At 50.7% G+C, this 24,645-nt stretch overlaps 2 protein-coding genes across 6 annotated transcripts in view; one reads left to right on the top strand and one right to left on the bottom strand.

The window, feature by feature from the left end:
- Positions 1–24,645, bottom strand: part of KATNAL2 (katanin catalytic subunit A1 like 2) — a 330,528-nt gene that overhangs the window by 53,483 nt on the left and 252,400 nt on the right. For all 5 annotated transcript variants that reach the window (XM_054460933.2, XM_063653643.1, XM_054460934.2 and 2 more), the window contains one exon: positions 1,702–1,772. In XM_054460933.2, the coding sequence (XP_054316908.1) occupies positions 1,702–1,772 (71 nt within the window). The remainder of the gene's footprint in view (positions 1–1,701; positions 1,773–24,645) is intronic.
- On the top strand, positions 8,738–14,825 carry LOC129018874 (elongin-A2). Its single transcript, XM_054460904.2, has 2 exons — positions 8,738–11,683; positions 11,838–14,825. The coding sequence occupies exon 1, from the start codon at positions 9,118–9,120 to the stop codon at positions 11,377–11,379; it is 2,262 nt and encodes a 753-aa protein (XP_054316879.1). The 5' UTR covers positions 8,738–9,117; the 3' UTR covers positions 11,380–11,683; positions 11,838–14,825.

Raw genomic sequence — 24,645 nt, 5'->3', positions numbered from 1 at the left:
ATTGGTTTTTTTGCTCTAACTCCAGATTTCTCCATCTTGGCAATGCTGACATTCAAAGTCAGATAATTATTTGTTATGGGGGCTGTCCTGTGTGTCAGATGGCATTTGGCAGTATCCTTGGCCTCTACCCACTAGATGCCAGTGTGACAGCCAAAAAGACCTCTAAGCATTGCCAAATATCTCCCAAGGGACAAAATCACCCTGATTGAGAACCACTGCTCTAACTCAAAAGTTTTAAAGCCCTAATCTCAGTGACTGGGAGGTTGAGGCAGGAGGATCATTTGAAGCCAGTAGTTCCAGACTAGCCTGAGCAACAGCAAGATCCTGTCTCTAAAAACAATTTAAATATTAGCTGGACATGGTGGCACGTGCCTGTAGTCCCAGCTACTCAGGAGGCTGAGGTGAGAGGATCCCTTGAGCCCAGGAGTTAGAGGTTGCAGTGAACTATGATCATGCAGCCCAGGCAACAGAGTGAGACCCCCATCTGTTAAAAAAAAAAAAAAAAAAGTTTGTAAGCTCTTAGTCTGAAACCTACATGTTTTCTTCCTGGCTGAAACTTGAAAAGGAAAGTGAATATAAAGTAGATAGTGCCCTTCAAACACTTTGTGGAGCAGCTCTCTTCCTCTTATATTATCCAGCACAGTAGTAGCAGCCCTTACTGTAATTGCTTGTGTGTTTTTAATGAGGTAGGTGGCCAAACCCAAAAGTTTTTAAATTTCCTCACCCTGCCAGTTATAGAATGGGTATGGCAAGGAAGAAGAGAGTTGGACTTAGGTTGTCCAAGTAAATGCAATACATTTATTTTGAGGAAAGAAAAACTGATTAAGAAAGTTGTCTTGTGCACATAGCCAGCAGTGAGACTATAGAAAAACCTCATTTCTGTGCTATCTTCAAATGTGTAGAGGAAAGGAAAAGTACTTTATGTACTGGATAGGTCTGTTGAAAAGTTTTCAACATCTAATATGAAAAATATTTAGGTAAATGAGGCAATAAAAGCATAAGTCTGAAGCCAGGTGCAGTGGCTCACACCTGTAATCCCAGAACTTTGGGAGGCTGAGGTGGGCTGATCTTTTGAGCTTAGGAATTTGAGACCAGCATGGAAAACATGGTGAGACCCTGTCTCTACAAAAAATACAAAAATTAGCCAGGCATGATGGTGCACACCAGCAGTCTCAGCTACTGGGGAGGCTGGGAGCAGGGGGATGTGGTTAGAGGCTGCAGTGAGCCATGATTACACTCCAGCCTTGACAAGAGAATGAGACACTGTCTCAAAAGAAAAAAAAAGGTGTATGTCTGGGTTGTTGGGGCAAGAGGAGGAATCGGTGGCACACGGGGGATTTTTAGGGCAGCAAAATGATTCTGTATGGTACGATATTGGCAAATACATGGCCATTACGCATTTGTCAAAACTCACAGCACAATATAACACAAAGAGTATACCCGAATGTAAACTATGGACTTCAGTTAATAATGTATTGGCTCATCAATGGTAGTAATAAACCACATCAATACAGATGTCACTGGGAGGGGAAACTGGAAAAGGGAAGGGGCGTACAGAACTCTGTACTTTCTGCTCGATTTTTCTGTAAATATAGAATTGCTCGAAACAAGAAAGTCTATTGTATTTAAAAGTACGCATCTGGAAAAGTAGAGAGCAGAGAAAGAGGAATCATCTCTATAAATGTTTGTACTATAACATACCCTTCTTGTGTTAAATAATGCGAAATCAAAATGAGAAGATTTTTTCGTCGTGCTTCTGTCCTCATCTCGCACTGTGAACAAAGAGGAAAATTTAGGTAGGATGACAACAAAAAATAACACTGCTCTTACAGCAATAAACCCTGGAAGGTAAATGTAACCTGTGAAAACCAAGCAGCATGACTTAAAGGCTGGAAAGCAATTTGAAGTCTCTAAGGACATATAAAGTTGTTTTCCATTGTTATTTTCTTCTTACAGCTGCCTTCTCAGTTGTAAACTTAAGGGACAATGATTTTAATTAGGATTGCTCTTTACCACTTGGACTTCTTCCTGCCGAGCCAATCGGCCTTTTATTGCTTATAATCGTGAAGAAACAAATGTATATCTACTACTATTGGGACCAGGTTAAGGAAAGTGATTAGAAAAAGATAATCAGCTGTGAGCCAGAACTCATCTGTGACAACACAGGCACTTATCTGCTACCATATCTGTAGTTCACTCAGAGCCCCACCCAGTCCTTGCCAAATGCAGAGATGAGTTCCCACAAACGATTCAGGGGTGACTGCACAGGCAAGCATTTAGAATAGCCACTGAGAATAGCAGAGGCCATAAAAGGACAACTCTTGTATGATAAGGTCTTTGCTCAAACTGGATGAATGCGTGCATTTATTCACAGTGTTAATGTGCTACATTTAGGAATCTGGTATCTCAAATTGCCCCAAAACGTATTCACAAAATAGTCATGTTCAGTAATACTTCCCTTATTTGAAAATAACTTATCTATCTTTATCTAAGGAGAATACAGGTAAGAACTAGACAAAAGCCATAAAAGGTCTTTGTGTGGCCTAAATTATATCACAAAATCTATGCACAAACACTTATATTCATGATACATAGAAACACTTTTCAGTGGCTGGGTGTGGTGGCTCATACCTGTAATCCCAGCAATCTGGGAGACCAAGGCAGACGGATCACTTGAGGTCAGGAGTTTGAGACCAGCCTGGCCAACATGGTAAAACCCCATCTCTACAAAAACTACAAAAATTAGCCAGTGGTGGCAGGCACCTGTAATCCCAGCTGCTCCAGAGGCTGAGGCATGAGAGCCACTTGAACCTGGAAGGCAGAGGTTGCAGTGAGCCAAGATCTTGCCACTGCATTCCAACCTGGGTGACAGAGTGAGACTCAGTCTCAAAAGAAAAGAAAAGAAAAGAAAAACGAACAAACCAAAAACCAAAAAATACTTTTCAGGCATTCATGCAGAGTTTTCTAAAAATTAATGTTATAATGAAATTAAAATATGCATATAAATATTTGAAAATCAAATAATACTAAATTTTTTTCTAAGTTGCTTTTTTATTGTGGTAAAATTTATGTAATATAAAGTTTACCATTTTAACCATTTTTTTTCTTTTTTAACTTTTTTTTTGAGACAGGGTCTCACTCTGTGGCCCAGGCTGGAGTACAGTGGTATGGTCAGGGCTCATGGCAGCCCTGCCCTCCCCAGGCTCAGGTGATCCTTCTGCTTCAGTCTCCTCAGTAGCTGGGACTACAAGTGCACACTACCACCTAGATAAAACTAATCTGGCTGATTTCTATATTTTTTGTAGAGATGGGAGTCTCACAATGTTGGCCAAGCTGTTCTCAAACTCCTGGCCCCAAGCAATCTTCTTACTTTGTCCTTTCAAAGTGCTGGGATTACAGGCATGAGCCAAAACACCCAGCCCATTTTAAACTTTTATTTTATTTTATTTTTTTGAGAAGGAGTCTTGCTCTTGTTGCACAGGTTGGAATGCAGTGGCGTGATCTCCGATCACTGCAAACTCTGCCTCCTGGGTTCAAGCAATTCTCCTGCCTCAGCCTCCTGAGTGGCTGGGATTACAGACGCCCGCTACCACACCTGGCTAATTTTTGTGCTTTATTAGTAGAGACAGGGTTTCGCCATGTTCGCCAGGCTGGTCTCGAACTCCTGACTTCAGATGATCCACCTGCTTCGGCCTCCCAAACTGCTGGGATTACAGATGTGAGCCACTGCACCTGGCCATCATTTTAACCATTTTTAAGCGTACAGTTCAGTGTCATTAAATACATTCACATTGTTGTACAACTATCACCACCATCCATCTCCAGAAAATTTTCGTCTTCCCGAATTGAAACTTCGTTCCCATTAAAGAGTAACTCCACATCTCCCCTGCCTCCAGCCCCTGGCAACCACCTCTCTACTTTTTTGTCTGTGACCCAGGATAGCTTTGAATGTGGCCCAACACAAATTTGTAAATTTTCTTAAAACATGAGATTTTTTTTTGCTTTTTTTTTTTCTCATCAGCTATCATTAGTGTTAGTGTATTTTATGTGTGGCCCAAGGGAATTCTTCCACTGTGGCCCAGGGAATGCAAAAGTTTGGACACCCTTGCCCTAGAGGGTGTCCTTATTAAAGTTATTAAAATAAATTTATTATTTTAATATTTTATTTAATATATTATTTTAATAAAATAAAGTTATTAAGGTTATTAAAATAACCTTAATTATTTTAGCTGTTTCTTCTGATATGTACTTCTATGTTTCTAAATAATATATCATTGTTTCATGATATGTGTGTTAGGCATTAACTATTCACTTCCTTTAAGACAGATGAGAACTAAGCTGTCTTACACCCTTTTCAAACTATCCTTCCCTACAGTTGTATCAATATTTGCTGATTACATTATTAGGACCATATAAAAGTTGTTCACTGTGGAGCCAAAAATACCATGGTTACTTTTCCATTTCTGTACTTTTTTTTTTTTGAAATGAATAACCGCCCCATTTTTATTAGGTTACTTTTCAACATACGTATTGTTAATAATCAAAACACGAACACATCTCATATCACTTCCCATGCCATCAAATACATAAGATTTTGTGTCCTTTCTACTCACTCACCTCTTGCTTCCCTCTTGGAGCCTCTATCCTCCCATTCTACTCTAGAGACTGACTCTAAGACCTGCAACAGATGATTTTTCTGGGATTTCCCTTTGACATTTTCTTGCATTGGATCCCCTAGAAACTGAATCTTTCTCTTCTGGTCCCTCTCGTTTTAATAGCACACTTTCTGCCATGCTTCCAGTACAGCCTGTGGAATCATAAGTCAATTAAACCTCTTTTCTTTGTAAATTACCAAAGCAACAACAACAACAAAAAATAGCACACATTCTCTTGAGTAAACGTGTATGGGAGATAAATGTTGAGAATTTGTATGCCTGAAAGTGTCTTTATTCTGCTTTAAGCTTGATAGCTTGAAAAGGTATAACATTACCATTCCTATTCCTGATCCTTTGCATGTAATGTAATTTTTCTTCCCAGGAAGCTTTTAGGATCTAATTTTTTTTTTTTTTTTTTTTTTTTTTTTTTTTTTTTTTGAGACGGAGTCTCGCTCTATCGCCCAGGCTGGAGTGCAGTGGCGCGATCTCAGCTCACTGCAAGCTCCGCCTCCTGGGTTCACGCCATTCACCTGCCTCAGCTTCCCGAGTAGCTGGGACTACAGACGCCCGCCACCACGCCCGGCTAATTTTTTGTATTTTTAGTGAGACGGGGTTTCACTGTGTTAGCCAGGATGGTCTCGATCTCCTGGCCTCGTGATCCGCCCGCCTCAGCCTCCCAAACTGCTGGGATTACAGGCGTGCCCAGCCTAGGATCTCATTTTTAACCCTAAGATTCTAAAATTACACCATTTCTTTGGTGTAGGTCATTTTCCATTCACTGCCTAGCCATTGTCAAGCTAGAAATTCTCATGTTCTCATTTTTGGAAAAATTCTTTATTATTTCTTTGGTAAATTATTTCACTATATTTTCTCTGGTTTATTTTTATGAATACCCATTAACTGGATAGGGGATGTCCTGAATTGATTTTTAAAGACTTTTTTCCCACAGTGTTCCATTCCTTTGTCTCTTTTGTTCTATATTCTGAGCAATTTCCTTGGCCTTATTTTTTAGCAGAATTTATTTAGATAATAACATTTTTAATTTCCAGGAGCTTCTTCTTATTCTCTGATTCTTTGTTTTTTTCATAGCATATTATTCCTGTTTTTTAGAGTATTCTCTTATCTTATGATTTAAAGTCATAATGGAGAGGTTCAGTTATGCTCAATATTTGCAATATAAGTAGGCAGGTAAAACAGTAACCTATTTTATAAACATATCCATCCAAAAGAATTCAAATAGACAGTTTTATTGCTTAAGATGATAAGCCTTTATTCAGCGTGCTAGAAAACACAACAAATAAGGCAACCCTAATAAAAGTGAGTTGGAACATTTGTCAGAATTATTTCCTTCAAACTCCTTTTTAGAATCCCTGGAGAGTCATTTAAACAGTGAACCACTGACCTAATTAACACAGTTAATCAGGATAAATAAGAAAGCAAAAGCTCTAGTTCTTGAGACAGAGGCCTAATTCTTAATCCTAAACAAATCTGAGCAATGTTAATCACAGTTTTGAAAGAATAGCCTAAAAGACAGGCTTTACTCAGGGTTTTAATTACATTTCTGCAAAATGGTAGCTACTTCAACTCCAATCGAAAGAATTTCCACTTTTTTTTTTTTTTTTTGAATCACAGTTTGCAAAAGAGTCGATCTCTATAATGGGGATTGGCTGAGTCCCTTAGAATTCTGTCTGGTAATGAGGCTGCATCAAAAATGGCTTTTCATGGTCGGGCACTGTGACTCACTCCCGTAATCCCAGCAATTTGGGAGGCCAAGGTGGGAGGATCACTTGAGCCCAGGAGTTTGAGAGCAGCCTGGGCAACATAGGGAGACTCCCATCTCTAATAATAAAAAAAAAAAATGGCTTTCCTACTATGTGGACTGTGAAGCAGCTTTTACTTGTGGTGACCAGGTCTTAAAATAATAATGTGACTTTTATTTTGTGGTAAGAGTGATAAAAATTCAGAATTCAGTAAGAGTAAAGCAGGAAAAGAGAGTTTTAAAAACACTATTCAAAATGTAGTGTTAAACATTTAAGATGAGCTTCTGTTACTGAAAACACAGAATGCAGTCTTACAAATTTCTTAATTAAAGGTATAAAGTGGGCCAGATCTACATCTTTCTGCCCAGGCCATTCAAATTAACATAGAAAATTATCTTGTGAATTAGAAAAACTAAGAATGAGCCATTCCCCCCAAAAAGGGTCCATTTAAACTGTAAGAGATGGTGTGCCCCTGAAATGGACACAACTACATGCTCATTAATTTCTGTGTACAAAGAAAGGAGGCCCAGAAGTGAACATCTAATCTAGGTGTCTCATTTGCATGTGTGAATAATCTGGCTGTTTTTGTCTTCTTTCATTTCCTTTGTGGGCTATTGTGCCACAAATATACCTCCATTATCAAATTCAAAATTGAATCCTATGATACCATAGCCTGAGGAAAAGGAAGCATTGAATATCATTCCCAGTTTTAGACCCAGAAGAGATTTAGGAAATGTTACTGTATATACACCACATGCAACATTAGTGCCTTTAATTTCCTTTTACGGGTGCAATGGAGATTAATTTCCATGAACTTGTTTCAATTTCAGTAATAAGATCCAAATTTTGCATTAAGCTTTCCATCTCAAAAACAAACAGTTAAAAAGCATACATCTCTTCTTTCAAATGTTTTTACTATACTTCTATTTTATGACTGTAAAATAGAATTTTACAGTCCCTGCATCTAATATTCACCTAAAAGCTTGAATATATATACCTGTAGATTCTAATTTGTTTTTTGTTTGTTTCCTGATTATCTCCTGGCTCTGCCAGGAAACTTCCTAAGTTTCAAATGCTGTACAACCTAAAAAAATCCTAGAAATATCAAAAGAAGTGTCTACAGATCCAGAAAAGACATTTATTGAATTTAATACAATGTCAGAATTGGTCAACTATGCTCAGAAACGCAGGACCAAGTGTTCCCTAATTTGAGAGGGCAAATAAGTAACAACAGAAATAAGAGAAAAAACCATAGATATTTCAAATGATCCTGTTTTAATAATTGTCACTGAAAAATTAAAATCCGATCCAGATACCAAATCTGTTTCAACAATAATAGCTAGAGACAAGAGTAAAAATTTCTTTGAAGTTTTAAAACAGGTGGAAGAAGATCCAGAAATATTTATACCAAGATTTGTAAGAGGGGATAAAACATGGCTACACTGGATAGTCCTGAAGAAAGAGCACAAAACAATGGCCACCAAAAGGTGGCAGCACTCCAGTCAAAGACAGAGAGAGGACCAATCAAGAGAAGAGGTCATGGCAACTGTTTTGGGGAATGCCCAAAAGATATGACTAAAAGACTTTTTGAAGGGCCAAATCAAGATCAAATACGCTTACCAACAGAGTTTTTGAGAAAACTAGCCAAAGCATGAGCAGAAAAACCATTACCAGAGGGTTCTACCTAATCAAGAAAAAGTTCTTGCTGTTGCATTTCACTGAACAAATGGCAGTTTGGCAAGAGTTTCAAAGGGAAATCATGAGGCGTCCACCTTGCAGTCATGATGTGGAACCTGCTGACCTCTATTTCTTTCCTCATATTAAAAATTCTGCAAACGGCACCCAGTTTTCTTCAGTTAATAATGGAAAAAAGATTTCATGGAAATAGTTAAATTCCCAGAACCATCAGGGCTTGAGGGACAAGGCGGGGGCAAGACAGTGCTAGAACTACTGTCTTGAAATTGATGGAGCAGATGTTAAGAAATAAAATCTACCGGTTTTATTTTTGTCTTTTAATCCCTGTTTTGACAAATTTGGAAAGTCCCTCACGCAACATCAGTCCTAGGCAAAGAGTTGTTATCCTGTATTGGTTCTTCTATGATTTTGTCTTGCTGTGTTATTTTCTGTTTTACTCCCAAGAAGATTCAGTCTGTGTTTTTTGGAATTCACAGATGTGGAACCTGCGAACATGGAAGGCCAACGGTAAAACTCAGTGGGGTGTGTCGAGGCTGAAATTAACCTAATCAACCTCTAGCGCACAGCAGTCCACCTGGCGTGGACCGTCCCGATTGTCTGCATTGTGCTGACGGCATGAGTACGTATTGGGGCGGGGCAGCCCAGGAGCTAAGAGGGTCAGGGCTAGAGCCATGAGTGTGGGCCTGGGATGGGCTATCTAAGGTCCAGCTCTGGCACCAGAGCTTCATTCTGTGTTGGACAGCAAACCGCAGAGGTCACTCCAGGCTGTGGCTCCACATCCCGAGGAACAAAAGCGGGCCTGCTCAGCTGTCTGCAAGGACCGTTGTTCCAGACCAAGCGGCCTGCTGCTCCGAGGACTGAGCTCGCTCCCGGCTGTGACTCCACATCCCGAGGTCGCTGCCTGGCGACCGGGCAGCGAGGACCGGCCACCCCAGACTTCGTGTCCCGCCGCCCCGAGGACAGAGCCGCGAACGCGAGGACAGCGACGCCTGCACAGCTCTGCTGAGATGGCGGCAGGCTCCACTACGCTGCGCGCAGTGCAGAAGCTGCAGGTGCGTCTGGCCACGAAGACGAACCCAAAAAAGCTGGAGAAATATTTGCAGAAACTCTCCGCCCTGCCCATGACGGCAGACATCCTGGCGGAGACTGGAATCAGAAAGACGGTGAAGCGCCTGCGGAAGCACCAGCACGTGGGCGACTTTGCCAGAGACTTAGCGGCCCGGTGGAAGAAGCTGGTGCTTGTGGACCGAAACACCGGGCCTGACCCACAGGACGCTGAGGACAGCGCTTCCCAACAGCGCCTCGGGGAGGCTCTCCAGGACCAGGAAAAGGCCTGGGGCTTCCCAGAAAACGCGACGGCCCCCAGGAGCCCATCTCACAGCCCTCAGCACGGACGGACAGCACGCAGAACACCTCCGGGACAACAGAGACCTCACCCGAGGTCTCCCAGTCGCGAGTCCAGAGCCGAGAGAAAGCGCCCCAGAATGGCCCCAGCTGATTCCGGCCCCCATCGGGCCCCTCCAACGCGCACCGCTCACCTTTCGATGCCCGAGGGCCCTGGGCCGGCTGTGCCCGGGAAGCAACCCGGAAGAGGCCACACTCACGCCGCTCAGAGCGGGCCTCTGCTGGGTCAAGGCTGCCAGGGCCAACCCCAGGGGAAAGCCGTTGTGAGCCACAGCAAGGGGCACAAATCGTCTCGCCAGGAAACACGCCCCTTGTGTGCCCAGGGCGATTGGCACTCCCCTACTTTGATCAGGGAGAAATCATGCTGGGCCTGCTTAAGAGCGGAAACCCCAAGGATGCCCTCCTGGGCAAGTGCCAGGGACAGGCCGCCTTCGGACTTCAAGACAGACAAGGAAGGGGGGCAAGCTGGCAGCGGCCAGCGTGTCCCTGCCTTGGCGGAGGCTCCAGACAGTCACCAGAAGAGGCCTCAGCACAGGCACTCGGACAAGAAGAGGCCCAGTCTAGATGGCCGGGACCCAGGAAATTGGACACACGGCCTGTCCCCCAAGGAGAAAGAGCAGCTTTCCAACGACCGAAAGACTCAAGAGGGGAAGCCACCAACTGCTCATTTGGACAGAACGTCCGTGAGCTCCCTCTCTGAGGTGGAGGAAGTAGATATGGCTGAGGAATTCGAGCAGCCCACTCTGTCATTTGAAGAATACCTCACCTACGATCAGTTGAAGAAGCAAAACAAAAAGACTGGAAAATCTTCCACCACAGCACTTGGAGATAAACAAAGGAAAGCAAACGAATCCAAGGGCACTCGTGAGTCCTGGGATTCGGATAAGAAATTGCCTCCTCTCCAGGAAAGCCAGTCAGAGAGGCTGCAGGCGGCCGGCGCTGATTCCACCGGGCCGAAAACGGTGCCCAGCCATGCCTCCTCAGAGCTCTGGGACCTCTCAGAGGCCTGGATGCAGGCCAACTACAATCCGCTTTCGGATTCTGACTCCAAGACCTCCCAGGCAAAGCCAGAAGCACTCTCTCCACCAAAGTTAAGGCAGGAAGCTGCTTTCCCTGAACGCAGAGCGAATGCTAAGATGCAGGTGTACTTGGGCTCCAGGGCTGCCTGCCAGTCCCAGGTGCTGACATTGCGACAGCAGTGTCTCCGGGTGCTTAGAAACAATCTGGACGCCCTCAGCGACGTGGGAGAGGTCCCCTACTGGGTTCTTGAACCCGTTCTGGAAGTGGGGAGTCCTCATCAGCTTTATCGCAGACAGAAAGACAATCACGCACTCCTTAGAGAGACAGACGAATTATGGAGGATTCATTGTCTCCAGGACTTCAAGGAAGAAAAGCCACAGGAAAACAAAACTTGGCGGGAGCTGCACCTGCGGCTTCGGGACGCCCGAGAGCAGCAGCTGAGAAGAGTGACAACGAATATCCGATCTGCACTTGAAAACAACCTCAAAAGCAGAGAGGCAAAGATGATCTCTTTCAACTCTCTGGCCAAGACGCCTTATGATACTTCAAGGAGGGAAGAGAAGTCTGCAGGAGACTCTGACCGGGAAAATGGAGAGATAAAGCCATCCTCTAAGCCAGGGGGAAGCAGCCACACTCAATCCAGCCAGGGCAGCAGCAGCGGTGGCAGAGGCAGCAGCAGCAGCGTCCTTCACGGGCTCCCTGAGAAGCGGGCCAACCCCTGCCTGAGCAGCAGCAATGAGCACGCGGCGCCCGCGGCCAAGACCCGGAAACAGGCTGCCAAGAAAGTGGCCCCGCTGATGGCCAAGGCAGTTCGAGACTACAAGAGAAGATTCTCCCGACGATAAACTCAGGACTTGCCTTACACATAAAATCTGGGGGGAGGAGGACCAATGCAAAGTCAACGCGGGTTGGGGAACGAAACTTCCAATGGACACCAGGACCCTTGGCTGGGTGCAAAGTTGAGCCTCTGAATTCTGCAGGTGTCAAGCGCTGGCCCTGTGATTTTTGCCTCCCACACCCGGCCACTGCCTCCCTGCTTGGAGGACACCTCAGAATTCAGAAGATATTATGAACGCGTTCGGATCAACTCTGCTTTGGTGGTTCACCGACCGTTTTTTAAACAACGCCCTAGTTGCCATCATAAATCAGGTACGAGATGTGAGAGTCCCTTTTGCCGTTTGTTCTCTCTTCTGAAATCATGGAGCACACAGGGACTTCTTAGACACAAACTCTCAATCCATCAGTTGACACTGATAACTCCGACTACGCAAAATGTCTTGTTACTGTTGTTGTTTTCTTTTAGATAAAAGGCCGGGCATGATCCTCTAATCGTGAGCCATCCTCCTCCGGGAGGCCGAGGAAAGCAGATCGCTTGAGCCCAGGAGGTGGGGACCAGGCTGGGCCAAACGGAGAAGCCCCGTCTCCACAAAAGATACCAAAATTAGCCCGGCGTGGTGGCACGGCCCCTGTGGTCCCAGCTCCTTAAAGGGCTGAGGTGGCAGGATCGCCTGAGCTGGGCAAGCGGAGGTTGCGGTGACCCTTCCTCATTCCACTGCACTCCAGCCTGGATGACACAACCAGAGCACACCTCAAAGAAAACTGCTGTTTGTTTGAAGAAAGGAACTCTTGGCTTTCATACATAAATGCTAACAACTGGTACGTTCCTTAAGTCAAAACACTTTTACTAGAGTCATTCCCAATCTTTTCACCCAGAACCCCTGTGAAAGAATGGCGACACCTTAATCAGCTTATTTAGGTTCTCGATCAGGAAGTCTAAACCTGCCAACCAGAGTTTCTAATTCCCATGAGATGACCGGGTTAACTACCTTGACTTCACCTCCTACCAGCTCCTGCAAGCTTTGGTGAACGTTTGCCTTCTAACTCAGGGCATTTGTTGGCTTCACGCGGGCTGGTAGTCACAGGTCCGTGTGCCAGATACGACACACACACATACACACAAACAAAGACACACACACAAACGCACACACACAGGCGCGCGCACACACACAAACACGCACGCGCGCACCCCCCCCCCCCCCATTAAGTAAACCTCGTTCTTAGGCGTTACCGACAGTGAGGGGTAGAGAGAGAAATACAAAGACATAAGCCGCAAGGCAAAACCGAGCAAGGGCAGCAGAAGAGATCAAAGTCCTGTACCCTGGGCTGTCAGCAGCATGGGGGCTGGGAAGCTCCTGGAAGCAGGCACCTGAGTGGATGCCGGTGCACGTCAAAGGAGGCCTTCAAGCCTGAAGAACACGGAAGGAGCCAGAAACGGGGTGCCACAGAGATGCTACCCTTAAGGAAGACAGAAAAGCATCCGTTCCGGGGAAGGGGACATAATCCAGTCAGCGACCGCGTAAAACTCAGACATGTCCGGGCACGGTGACTCGCGCCTGTATTCCCGTGGCTTTGGGAGGTCGAGGCCGGCGGACCACCTGAGGTCAGGAGTTGCAGACCAGCCTGACCAACCTGAGGATATCCCGTCTCTTCTAAAAAGACGAAACTCGGTTGGGCTTGCTGGCGAGCGCCTGTAATCCCAGCTACTCAGGGGGCTGAGACAGGAGAATCGCTTGAACCCGGGAGGCGGGGTTTGCGGTGAGCCCAGATCCCACCACTGCGCTCCAGGCTGGACAACAGAAGCCAAACTCCGTCTCAAAATTGAAAAACAAAACCTCAGAAAACCTTCCCCAGCAAGGGCCAGAGACAACGCCCGTCCCTATTTCTTGACAGCAATTCAAGAGAGAATCTCAGGTGGCCTGCAAAACTCACAAGAGAGCAGAATATCCTCCCCAAGGCAGAGAAGCCACACGCTCTCTCTGGAGGAGGTGGAGTGGCCACCGATCACCCTGCAGCCCCTCCCCACTCCCAGCCAGAAACCCCAGTCCCTCGGAACCAAATTGTTTTCCACTGGCAACAACCTTCCTTCCTGGAAAATCGTTTCCCCTGCCGAAATGGAGAACAAGCACGAAACAAGCAAACACAACTCAAAACACAAACACAAGGAAGCAATCCGAGCAAGCTCTAGCTCCTCATAGCTCATCGATGCCCCCACTGGCGTGCTACTGAAAACAGCGGCTGCACCCATTAAACTCATTCATTACTGGAGAACGAGACAGACCTCAGCAGATCCCTGCTCCCACTGCGACACACCCGCTCCAAAAGACAGAAAGGAAACAACCCCCACACAACACATAAACCTGCCCCAGAATAGAATTCAGCATCAACCTAAGGATCCTGCTGTAACATTGCTACACTGACCCAGGACAGCTCAATTCTCTTCCCACCTATTTACAAAACAATCCTCATTCTGGGAGCTCCGGAAGCATGGCCAGTATTGCACTAGGATCCTCTTCGTGAGGTAGCCGGAAGTCTGGAAACACAGCAAATTTACCTATTTCTCTACACAACACGGAGGGTAATTCTCAGAAAAGGCTTAACACCCGAATCCTCATACTTCAAATGGTTGTGTTTTCCCCATTCGGACTGAAAGGTGAGAGTGGAACTCGGCTGCCCAAACCGTGGCGCCGATATCAGCTGCAGGCCAGAGCAAGCCTTTCCGAGGAGATTTTAAACAACCGGTGGGAGCAAGATCCTGAAGCATTTCTTCCAAGATTGGCAGCAGGAGACGAAACCTGGCTCTACCCGGCAGGATCCTGAAGACCAAGCACGAAGCCGTGGCTAGCAAGAGGTGGCAGTGCTCCAGCCGAAGCCACAGAGGAGCAGTCAAGAGCGGAGGTCATGGCCACCGTTTGGGGGGGGATGCCAGAGGGATTCTCCTCGTTGGCTTTCTGGAGGGCCAAACCCTGATCACATCTGCTCACTGGCAGAGCCTTTTCAGAGAGTTAGCCAAAGCTGGAGCGGAGAAGGTCCCCACCAGAGAGTTCTTCTCCACCACGACAACGTTCCTGCTCATGCCTTTCTTCCAACGAGGGCAGCTGGGCAAGACTTGCCATGGGAAATCACGAGGCGTCCACCTTACCGTCCTGATTTGGCGCCTGCTGACTTCTTTTCGTTTCCTTGTCTTAGAAAACCTGTAAAGGGCACCCAGTTTTCTTCAGTTAACAACGGAAGAAAGATTGCATGGAAACAGTTACATTCCCAGGACCCTGGGGGGCTTTAGGGATGGGCTGGACGGCGGGGAGGAGACACTGCTTCCAGAAGGGTCTCGAAGTTGATGGAGACGGGGTCGAGAAGTAAAATACACCTTTTTCATTTTTCTCCCTTAATCCCACTTTTCTACGAATGTTTCCAAGTCCCCTCACACGACGGCAATCCCAGGTAAAGAGTTGTCCTCCTCTGTTGGTTCTCCTTCCTACGATTTTGTCTTGCGGTGTTGTTATTTTCGCTTTTACTCCCAAGGGGATTCTGTCTGTGTCTTTGGGAATCCACAGATGCGGGGGCTGGGAACAAGGAGGGCCAACGGTAGAACTCAGTGGGCTGTGTCCAGGCTGCAATTAACCTAATGAACCTGCCGGGCACAGCAGTCCACCTGGCGTGGACCGTCCCGATTGGCTGCGTTGGGCTGACGGAATGAATTCGTATTGGGGCGGGGCTGCCCAAGGCCCAAGGGGGTCAGGGCTTGAGTCCTGGGTGGGCCCGGGGCTGGCTATATAAGGCCGGGCTCTGGCAGCCCAGCTGCATTCCGCCTCGGACGGCGCAGCGCAGAGGTCACTCCAGGCTGCGGCTCCACATCCCGAGGGACAGAAGCGGGCCTGCTCAGCTGTCTGCAAGGACCGGCGTTCCAGACCAAGTGGCCCGCTGCTCCGAGGACCCAGCTCGCTCCAGGTTGTGGGGACTCCACGCCCCGAGGCCTGCGGTCCGCGAGGACCAGCGCCCCGGAACCAGTGGCCCACTGCTCCGAGGACCGAGCTCGCGCCAGGCTGTGACTCCACATCCCGAGGTCGCTGCCTGGCGACCGGGCAGCGAGGACCGGCCACCCCAGACTTCGTGTCCCGCCGCCCCGAGGACAGAGCCGCGAACGCGAGGACAGCGACGCCTGCACAGCTCTGCTGAGATGGCGGCAGGCTCCACTACGCTGCGCGCAGTGCAGAAGCTGCAGGTGCGTCTGGCCACGAAGACGAACCCAAAAAAGCTGGAGAAATATTTGCAGAAACTCTCCGCCCTGCCCATGACGGCAGACATCCTGGCGGAGACTGGAATCAGAAAGACGGTGAAGCGCCTGCGGAAGCACCAGCACGTGGGCGACTTTGCCAGAGACTTAGCGGCCCGGTGGAAGAAGCTGGTGCTTGTGGACCGAAACACCGGGCCTGACCCACAGGACGCTGAGGACAGCGCTTCCCGACAGCGCCTCGGGGAGGCTCTCCAGGACCAGGAAAAGGCCTGGGGCTTCCCAGAAAACGCGACGGCCCCCAGGAGCCCATCTCACAGCCCTCAGCACGGACGGACAGCACGCAGAACACCTCCGGGACAACAGAGACCTCACCCGAGGTCTCCCAGTCGCGAGCCCAGAGCCGAGAGAAAGCGCCCCAGAACGGCCCCAGCTGATTCCGGCCCCCGTCGGGACCCTCCAACGCGCACCGCTCCCCTCCCGACGCCCGAGGGCCCTGAGCCCGCTGTGCCCGGGAAGCAACCCGGAAGAGGCCACGCTCACGCCGCTCAGGGCGGGCCTCTGCCGGGTCCGGGCTGCCAGGGCCAACCTCAGGGGGAAGCGGTGGCGAGCCACAGCAAGGGGCGCAAATCGTCCCGCTGGGCTTCGGCTCACAAATCGCCTCCTGTCCAGGAAAGCCAGTCAGAGAGGCTGCAGGCGGCCGGCGCTGATTCCGCCGGGCCGAAAACGGTGCCCAGCCTTCTCTTCGCAGAGCTCTGGGACCCCTCAGCGGCCTGGATGCAGGCCAACTACGATCTGCTGTCCGCTTTTGAGGCCATGACCTCCCAGGCAGAGCCAGAAGCACTCTCCGCGCCAACGTTCCAGGAGGAAGCCGCTTTCCCTGGACGCAGAGTGAATGCTAGGCTGCAGGTGTACTCGGGCTCCAGGCCTGCCTGCCAGCTCCAGGTGCTGACGCTGCGCCAGCAGTGCCTCCCGGTGCTTAGAAACAATCCGGACGCCCTCGGCGACGTGGGAGGGGTCGCCTACTCGGTTCTTGAACCCGTTCCGGAAGGGTGGACGCCTGATCAGCTGTATCGCACAGAGAAAGACAACCACGCACTCGCTCGAGAGACAGATGAATTATGGAGGATTCATTGTCTCCAGGACTTCAAGGGAGAAAAGCCGCGGGAGCACGAGTCTTGGCGGGAGCTGTACCTGCGGCTTCGCGACGCCCGAGAGCAGCGGCTGCGAGTAGTGACCACGAAAATCCGATCTGCACTTGAAAACAAACCCAGCGGCCGACAGACAAAGATGATCTGTTTCAACTCTGTGGCCAAGACGCCTTATGATGCTTCCAGGAGGGAAGAGAAGTCTGCAGGAGCCGCTGACCCCGGAAACGGGGAGATCAAGCCAGCCCCCCAGCCCGCAGGAAGCAGCCAGGCTGCCTCCGGCCTCGGGGACGGCGGCGGCGGCGGCGGCGGCGGCGGCAGCAGCAGCAGCAGCAGCAGCAGCAGCAGCAACGTCCTTCACGGGCCCCCTGAGAAGCGGGCCAACCCCTGCCTGAGCAGCAGCAATGAGCACGCGGCGCCCGCGGCCAAGACCCGGAAACAGGCTGCCAAGAAAGTGGCCCCGCTGATGGCCAAGGCAGTTCGAGACTACAAGAGAAGATTCTCCCGACGATAAACTCAGGACTTGCCTTACACATAAAATCTGGGGGGAGGAGGACCAATGCAAAGTCAACGCGGGTTGGGGAACGAAACTTCCAATGGACACCAGGACCCTTGGCTGGGTGCAAAGTTGAGCCTCTGAATTCTGCAGGTGTCAAGCGCTGGCCCTGTGATTTTTGCCTCCCACACCCGGCCACTGCCTCCCTGCTTGGAGGACACCTCAGAATTCAGAAGATATTATGAACGCGTTCGGATCAACTCTGCTTTGGTGGTTCACCGACCGTTTTTTAAACAACGCCCTAGTTGCCATCATAAATCAGGTACGAGATGTGAGAGTCCCTTTTGCCGTTTGTTCTCTCTTCTGAAATCATGGAGCACACAGGGACTTCTTAGACACAAACTCTCAATCCATCAGTTGACACTGATAACTCCGACTACGCAAAATGTCTTGTTACTGTTGTTGTTTTCTTTTAGATAAAAGGCCGGGCATGATCCTCTAATCGTGAGCCATCCTCCTCCGGGAGGCCGAGGAAAGCAGATCGCTTGAGCCCAGGAGGTGGGGACCAGGCTGGGCCAAACGGAGAAGCCCCGTCTCCACAAAAGATACCAAAATTAGCCCGGCGTGGTGGCACGGCCCCTGTGGTCCCAGCTCCTTAAAGGGCTGAGGTGGCAGGATCGCCTGAGCTGGCCAAGCGGAGGTTGCGGTGACCCTTCCTCATTCCACTGCACTCCAGCCTGGATGACACAACCAGAGCACACCTCAAAGAAAACTGCTGTTTGTTTGAAGAAAGGAACTCTTGGCTTTCATACATAAATGCTAACAACTGGTACGTTCCTTAAGTCAAAACACTTTTACTAGAGTCATTCCCAATCTTTTCACCCAGAACCCCTGTGAAAGAATGGCGACACCTTAATCAGCTTATTTAGGTTCTCGATCAGGAAGTCTAAACCTGCCAACCAGAGTTTCTAATTCCCATGAGATGACCGGGTTAACTACCTTGACTTCACCTCCTACCAGCTCCTGCAAGCTTTGGTGAACGTTTGCCTTCTAACTCAGGGCATTTGTTGGCTTCACGCGGGCTGGTAGTCACAGGTCCGTGTGCCAGATACGACACACACACATACACACAAACAAAGACACACACACAAACGCACACACACAGGCGCGCGCACACACACAAACACGCACGCGCGCACACCCCCCCCCCCCCATTAAGTAAACCTCGTTCTTAGGCGTTACCGACAGTGAGGGGTAGAGAGAGAAATACAAAGACATAAGCCGCAAGGCAAAACCGAGCAAGGGCAGCAGAAGAGATCAAAGTCCTGTACCCTGGGCTGTCAGCAGCATGGGGGCTGGGAAGCTCCTGGAAGCAGGCACCTGAGTGGATGCCGGTGCACGTCAAAGGAGGCCTTCAAGCCTGAAGAACACGGAAGGAGCCAGAAACGGGGTGCCACAGAGATGCTACCCTTAAGGAAGACAGAAAAGCATCCGTTCCGGGGAAGGGGACATAATCCAGTCAGCGACCGCGTAAAACTCAGACATGTCCGGGCACGGTGACTCGCGCCTGTATTCCCGTGGCTTTGGGAGGTCGAGGCCGGCGGACCACCTGAGGTCAGGAGTTGCAGACCAGCCTGACCAACCTGAGGATATCCCGTCTCTTCTAAAAAGACGAAACTCGGTTGGGCTTGCTGGCGAGCGCCTGTAATCCCAGCTACTCAGGGGGCTGAGACAGGAGAATCGCTTGAACCCGGGAGGCGGGGTTTGCGGTGAGCCCAGATCCCACCACTGCGCTCCAGGCTGGACAACAGAAGCCAAACTCCGTCTCAAAATTGAAAAACAAAACCTCAGAAAACCTTCCCCAGCAAGGGCCAGAGACAACGCCCGTCCCTATTTCTTGACAGCAATTCAAGAGAGAATCTCAGGTGGCCTGCAAAACTCACAAGAGAGCAGAATATCCTCCCCAAGGCAGAGAAGCCACACGCTCTCTCTGGAGGAGGTGGAGTGGCCACCGATCACCCTGCAGCCCCTCCCCACTCCCAGCCAGAAACCCCAGTCCCTCGGAACCAAATTGTTTTCCACTGGCAACAACCTTCCTTCCTGGAAAATCGTTTCCCCTGCCGAAATGGAGAACAAGCACGAAACAAGCAAACACAACTCAAAACACAAACACAAGGAAGCAATCCGAGCAAGCTCTAGCTCCTCATAGCTCATCGATGCCCCCACTGGCGTGCTACTGAGAACAGCGGCTGCACCCATTAAACTCATTCATTACTGGAGAACGAGACAGACCTCAGCAGATCCCTGCTCCCACTGCGACACACCCGCTCCAAAAGACAGAAAGGAAACAACCCCCACACAACACATAAACCTGCCCCAGAATAGAATTCAGCATCAACCTAAGGATCCTGCTGTAACATTGCTACACTGACCCAGGACAGCTCAATTCTCTTCCCACCTATTTACAAAACAATCCTCATTCTGGGAGCTCCGGAAGCATGGCCAGTATTGCACTAGGATCCTCTTCGTGAGGTAGCCGGAAGTCTGGAAACACAGCAAATTTACCTATTTCTCTACACAACACGGAGGGTAATTCTCAGAAAAGGCTTAACACCCGAATCCTCATACTTCAAATGGTTGTGTTTTCCCCATTCGGACTGAAAGGTGAGAGTGGAACTCGGCTGCCCAAACCGTGGCGCCGATATCAGCTGCAGGCCAGAGCAAGCCTTTCCGAGGAGATTTTAAACAACCGGTGGGAGCAAGATCCTGAAGCATTTCTTCCAAGATTGGCAGCAGGAGACGAAACCTGGCTCTACCCGGCAGGATCCTGAAGACCAAGCACGAAGCCGTGGCTAGCAAGAGGTGGCAGTGCTCCAGCCGAAGCCACAGAGGAGCAGTCAAGAGCGGAGGTCATGGCCACCGTTTGGGGGGGGATGCCAGAGGGATTCTCCTCGTTGGCTTTCTGGAGGGCCAAACCCTGATCACATCTGCTCACTGGCAGAGCCTTTTCAGAGAGTTAGCCAAAGCTGGAGCGGAGAAGGTCCCCACCAGAGAGTTCTTCTCCACCACGACAACGTTCCTGCTCATGCCTTTCTTCCAACGAGGGCAGCTGGGCAAGACTTGCCATGGGAAATCACGAGGCGTCCACCTTACCGTCCTGATTTGGCGCCTGCTGACTTCTTTTCGTTTCCTTGTCTTAGAAAACCTGTAAAGGGCACCCAGTTTTCTTCAGTTAACAACGGAAGAAAGATTGCATGGAAACAGTTACATTCCCAGGACCCTGGGGGGCTTTAGGGATGGGCTGGACGGCGGGGAGGAGACACTGCTTCCAGAAGGGTCTCGAAGTTGATGGAGACGGGGTCGAGAAGTAAAATACACCTTTTTCATTTTTCTCCCTTAATCCCACTTTTCTACGAATGTTTCCAAGTCCCCTCACACGACGGCAATCCCAGGTAAAGAGTTGTCCTCCTCTGTTGGTTCTCCTTCCTACGATTTTGTCTTGCGGTGTTGTTATTTTCGCTTTTACTCCCAAGGGGATTCTGTCTGTGTCTTTGGGAATCCACAGATGCGGGGGCTGGGAACAAGGAGGGCCAACGGTAGAACTCAGTGGGGTGTGTCCAGGCTGCAATTAACCTAATGAACCTGCCGGGCACAGCAGTCCACCTGGCGTGGACCGTCCCGATTGGCTGCGTTGGGCTGACGGAATGAATTCGTATTGGGGCGGGGCTGCCCAAGGCCCAAGGGGGTCAGGGCTTGAGTCCTGGGTGGGCCCGGGGCTGGCTATATAAGGCCGGGCTCTGGCAGCCCAGCTGCATTCCGCCTCGGACGGCGCAGCGCAGAGGTCACTCCAGGCTGCGGCTCCACATCCCGAGGGACAGAAGCGGGCCTGCTCAGCTGTCTGCAAGGACCGGCGTTCCAGACCAAGTGGCCCGCTGCTCCGAGGACCCAGCTCGCTCCAGGTTGTGGGGACTCCACGCCCCGAGGCCTGCGGTCCGCGAGGACCAGCGCCCCGGAACCAGTGGCCCACTGCTCCGAGGACCGAGCTCGCGCCAGGCTGTGACTCCACATCCCGAGGTCGCTGCCTGGCGACCGGGCAGCGAGGACCGGCCACCCCAGACTTCGTGTCCCGCCGTCCCGAGGACAGAGCCGCGAACGCGAGGACAGCGACGCCTGCACAGCTCTGCTGAGATGGCGGCAGGCTCCACTACGCTGCGCGCAGTGCAGAAGCTGCAGGTGCGTCTGGCCACGAAGACGAACCCAAAAAAGCTGGAGAAATATTTGCAGAAACTCTCCGCCCTGCCCATGACGGCAGACATCCTGGCGGAGACTGGAATCAGAAAGACGGTGAAGCGCCTGCGGAAGCACCAGCACGTGGGCGACTTTGCCAGAGACTTAGCGGCCCGGTGGAAGAAGCTGGTGCTTGTGGACCGAAACACCGGGCCTGACCCACAGGACGCTGAGGACAGCGCTTCCCGACAGCGCCTCGGGGAGGCTCTCCAGGACCAGGAAAAGGCCTGGGGCTTCCCAGAAAACGCGACGGCCCCCAGGAGCCCATCTCACAGCCCTCAGCACGGACGGACAGCACGCAGAACACCTCCGGGACAACAGAGACCTCACCCGAGGTCTCCCAGTCGCGAGCCCAGAGCCGAGAGAAAGCGCCCCAGAACGGCCCCAGCTGATTCCGGCCCCCGTCGGGACCCTCCAACGCGCACCGCTCCCCTCCCGACGCCCGAGGGCCCTGAGCCCGCTGTGCCCGGGAAGCAACCCGGAAGAGGCCACGCTCACGCCGCTCAGGGCGGGCCTCTGCCGGGTCCGGGCTGCCAGGGCCAACCTCAGGGGGAAGCGGTGGCGAGCCACAGCAAGGGGCGCAAATCGTCCCGCTGGGCTTCGGCTCACAAATCGCCTCCTGTCCAGGAAAGCCAGTCAGAGAGGCTGCAGGCGGCCGGCGCTGATTCCGCCGGGCCGAAAACGGTGCCCAGCCTTCTCTTCGCAGAGCTCTGGGACCCCTCAGCGGCCTGGATGCAGGCCAACTACGATCTGCTGTCCGCTTTTGAGGCCATGACCTCCCAGGCAGAGCCAGAAGCACTCTCCGCGCCAACGTTCCAGGAGGAAGCCGCTTTCCCTGGACGCAGAGTGAATGCTAGGCTGCAGGTGTACTCGGGCTCCAGGCCTGCCTGCCAGCTCCAGGTGCTGACGCTGCGCCAGCAGTGCCTCCCGGTGCTTAGAAACAATCCGGACGCCCTCGGCGACGTGGGAGGGGTCGCCTACTCGGTTCTTGAACCCGTTCCGGAAGGGTGGACGCCTGATCAGCTGTATCGCACAGAGAAAGACAACCACGCACTCGCTCGAGAGACAGATGAATTATGGAGGATTCATTGTCTCCAGGACTTCAAGGGAGAAAAGCCGCGGGAGCACGAGTCTTGGCGGGAGCTGTACCTGCGGCTTCGCGACGCCCGAGAGCAGCGGCTGCGAGTAGTGACCACGAAAATCCGATCTGCACTTGAAAACAAACCCAGCGGCCGACAGACAAAGATGATCTGTTTCAACTCTGTGGCCAAGACGCCTTATGATGCTTCCAGGAGGGAAGAGAAGTCTGCAGGAGCCGCTGACCCCGGAAACGGGGAGATCAAGCCAGCCCCCCAGCCCGCAGGAAGCAGCCAGGCTGCCTCCGGCCTCGGGGACGGCGGCGGCGGCGGCGGCGGCGGCGGCAGCAGCAGCAGCAGCAGCAGCAGCAGCAGCAACGTCCTTCACGGGCCCCCTGAGAAGCGGGCCAACCCCTGCCTGAGCAGCAGCAATGAGCACGCGGCGCCCGCGGCCAAGACCCGGAAACAGGCTGCCAAGAAAGTGGCCCCGCTGATGGCCAAGGCAGTTCGAGACTACAAGAGAAGATTCTCCCGACGATAAACTCAGGACTTGCCTTACACATAAAATCTGGGGGGAGGAGGACCAATGCAAAGTCAACGCGGGTTGGGGAACGAAACTTCCAATGGACACCAGGACCCTTGGCTGGGTGCAAAGTTGAGCCTCTGAATTCTGCAGGTGTCAAGCGCTGGCCCTGTGATTTTTGCCTCCCACACCCGGCCACTGCCTCCCTGCTTGGAGGACACCTCAGAATTCAGAAGATATTATGAACGCGTTCGGATCAACTCTGCTTTGGTGGTTCACCGACCGTTTTTTAAACAACGCCCTAGTTGCCATCATAAATCAGGTACGAGATGTGAGAGTCCCTTTTGCCGTTTGTTCTCTCTTCTGAAATCATGGAGCACACAGGGACTTCTTAGACACAAACTCTCAATCCATCAGTTGACACTGATAACTCCGACTACGCAAAATGTCTTGTTACTGTTGTTGTTTTCTTTTAGATAAAAGGCCGGGCATGATCCTCTAATCGTGAGCCATCCTCCTCCGGGAGGCCGAGGAAAGCAGATCGCTTGAGCCCAGGAGGTGGGGACCAGGCTGGGCCAAACGGAGAAGCCCCGTCTCCACAAAAGATACCAAAATTAGCCCGGCGTGGTGGCACGGCCCCTGTGGTCCCAGCTCCTTAAAGGGCTGAGGTGGCAGGATCGCCTGAGCTGGCCAAGCGGAGGTTGCGGTGACCCTTCCTCATTCCACTGCACTCCAGCCTGGATGACACAACCAGAGCACACCTCAAAGAAAACTGCTGTTTGTTTGAAGAAAGGAACTCTTGGCTTTCATACATAAATGCTAACAACTGGTACGTTCCTTAAGTCAAAACACTTTTACTAGAGTCATTCCCAATCTTTTCACCCAGAACCCCTGTGAAAGAATGGCGACACCTTAATCAGCTTATTTAGGTTCTCGATCAGGAAGTCTAAACCTGCCAACCAGAGTTTCTAATTCCCATGAGATGACCGGGTTAACTACCTTGACTTCACCTCCTACCAGCTCCTGCAAGCTTTGGTGAACGTTTGCCTTCTAACTCAGGGCATTTGTTGGCTTCACGCGGGCTGGTAGTCACAGGTCCGTGTGCCAGATACGACACACACACATACACACAAACAAAGACACACACACAAACGCACACACACAGGCGCGCGCACACACACAAACACGCACGCGCGCACACCCCCCCCCCCCCCATTAAGTAAACCTCGTTCTTAGGCGTTACCGACAGTGAGGGGTAGAGAGAGAAATACAAAGACATAAGCCGCAAGGCAAAACCGAGCAAGGGCAGCAGAAGAGATCAAAGTCCTGTACCCTGGGCTGTCAGCAGCATGGGGGCTGGGAAGCTCCTGGAAGCAGGCACCTGAGTGGATGCCGGTGCACGTCAAAGGAGGCCTTCAAGCCTGAAGAACACGGAAGGAGCCAGAAACGGGGTGCCACAGAGATGCTACCCTTAAGGAAGACAGAAAAGCATCCGTTCCGGGGAAGGGGACAT

Source organism: Pongo pygmaeus, chromosome 17 (genome assembly GCF_028885625.2).
Source record: "Pongo pygmaeus isolate AG05252 chromosome 17, NHGRI_mPonPyg2-v2.0_pri, whole genome shotgun sequence".
NCBI lineage: Eukaryota > Metazoa > Chordata > Mammalia > Primates > Hominidae > Pongo > Pongo pygmaeus.
Note: the sequence above shows the minus strand (reverse complement) of the source record. Positions and strands in the feature narration are given on the sequence as shown.

Excerpts from the sequence above, each read along its gene's own strand:
- LOC129018874 (XM_054460904.2), top strand. The coding sequence starts at position 9,118 with ATGGCGGCAGGCTCCACTACGCTGCGCGCAGTGCAGAAGCTGCAGGTG.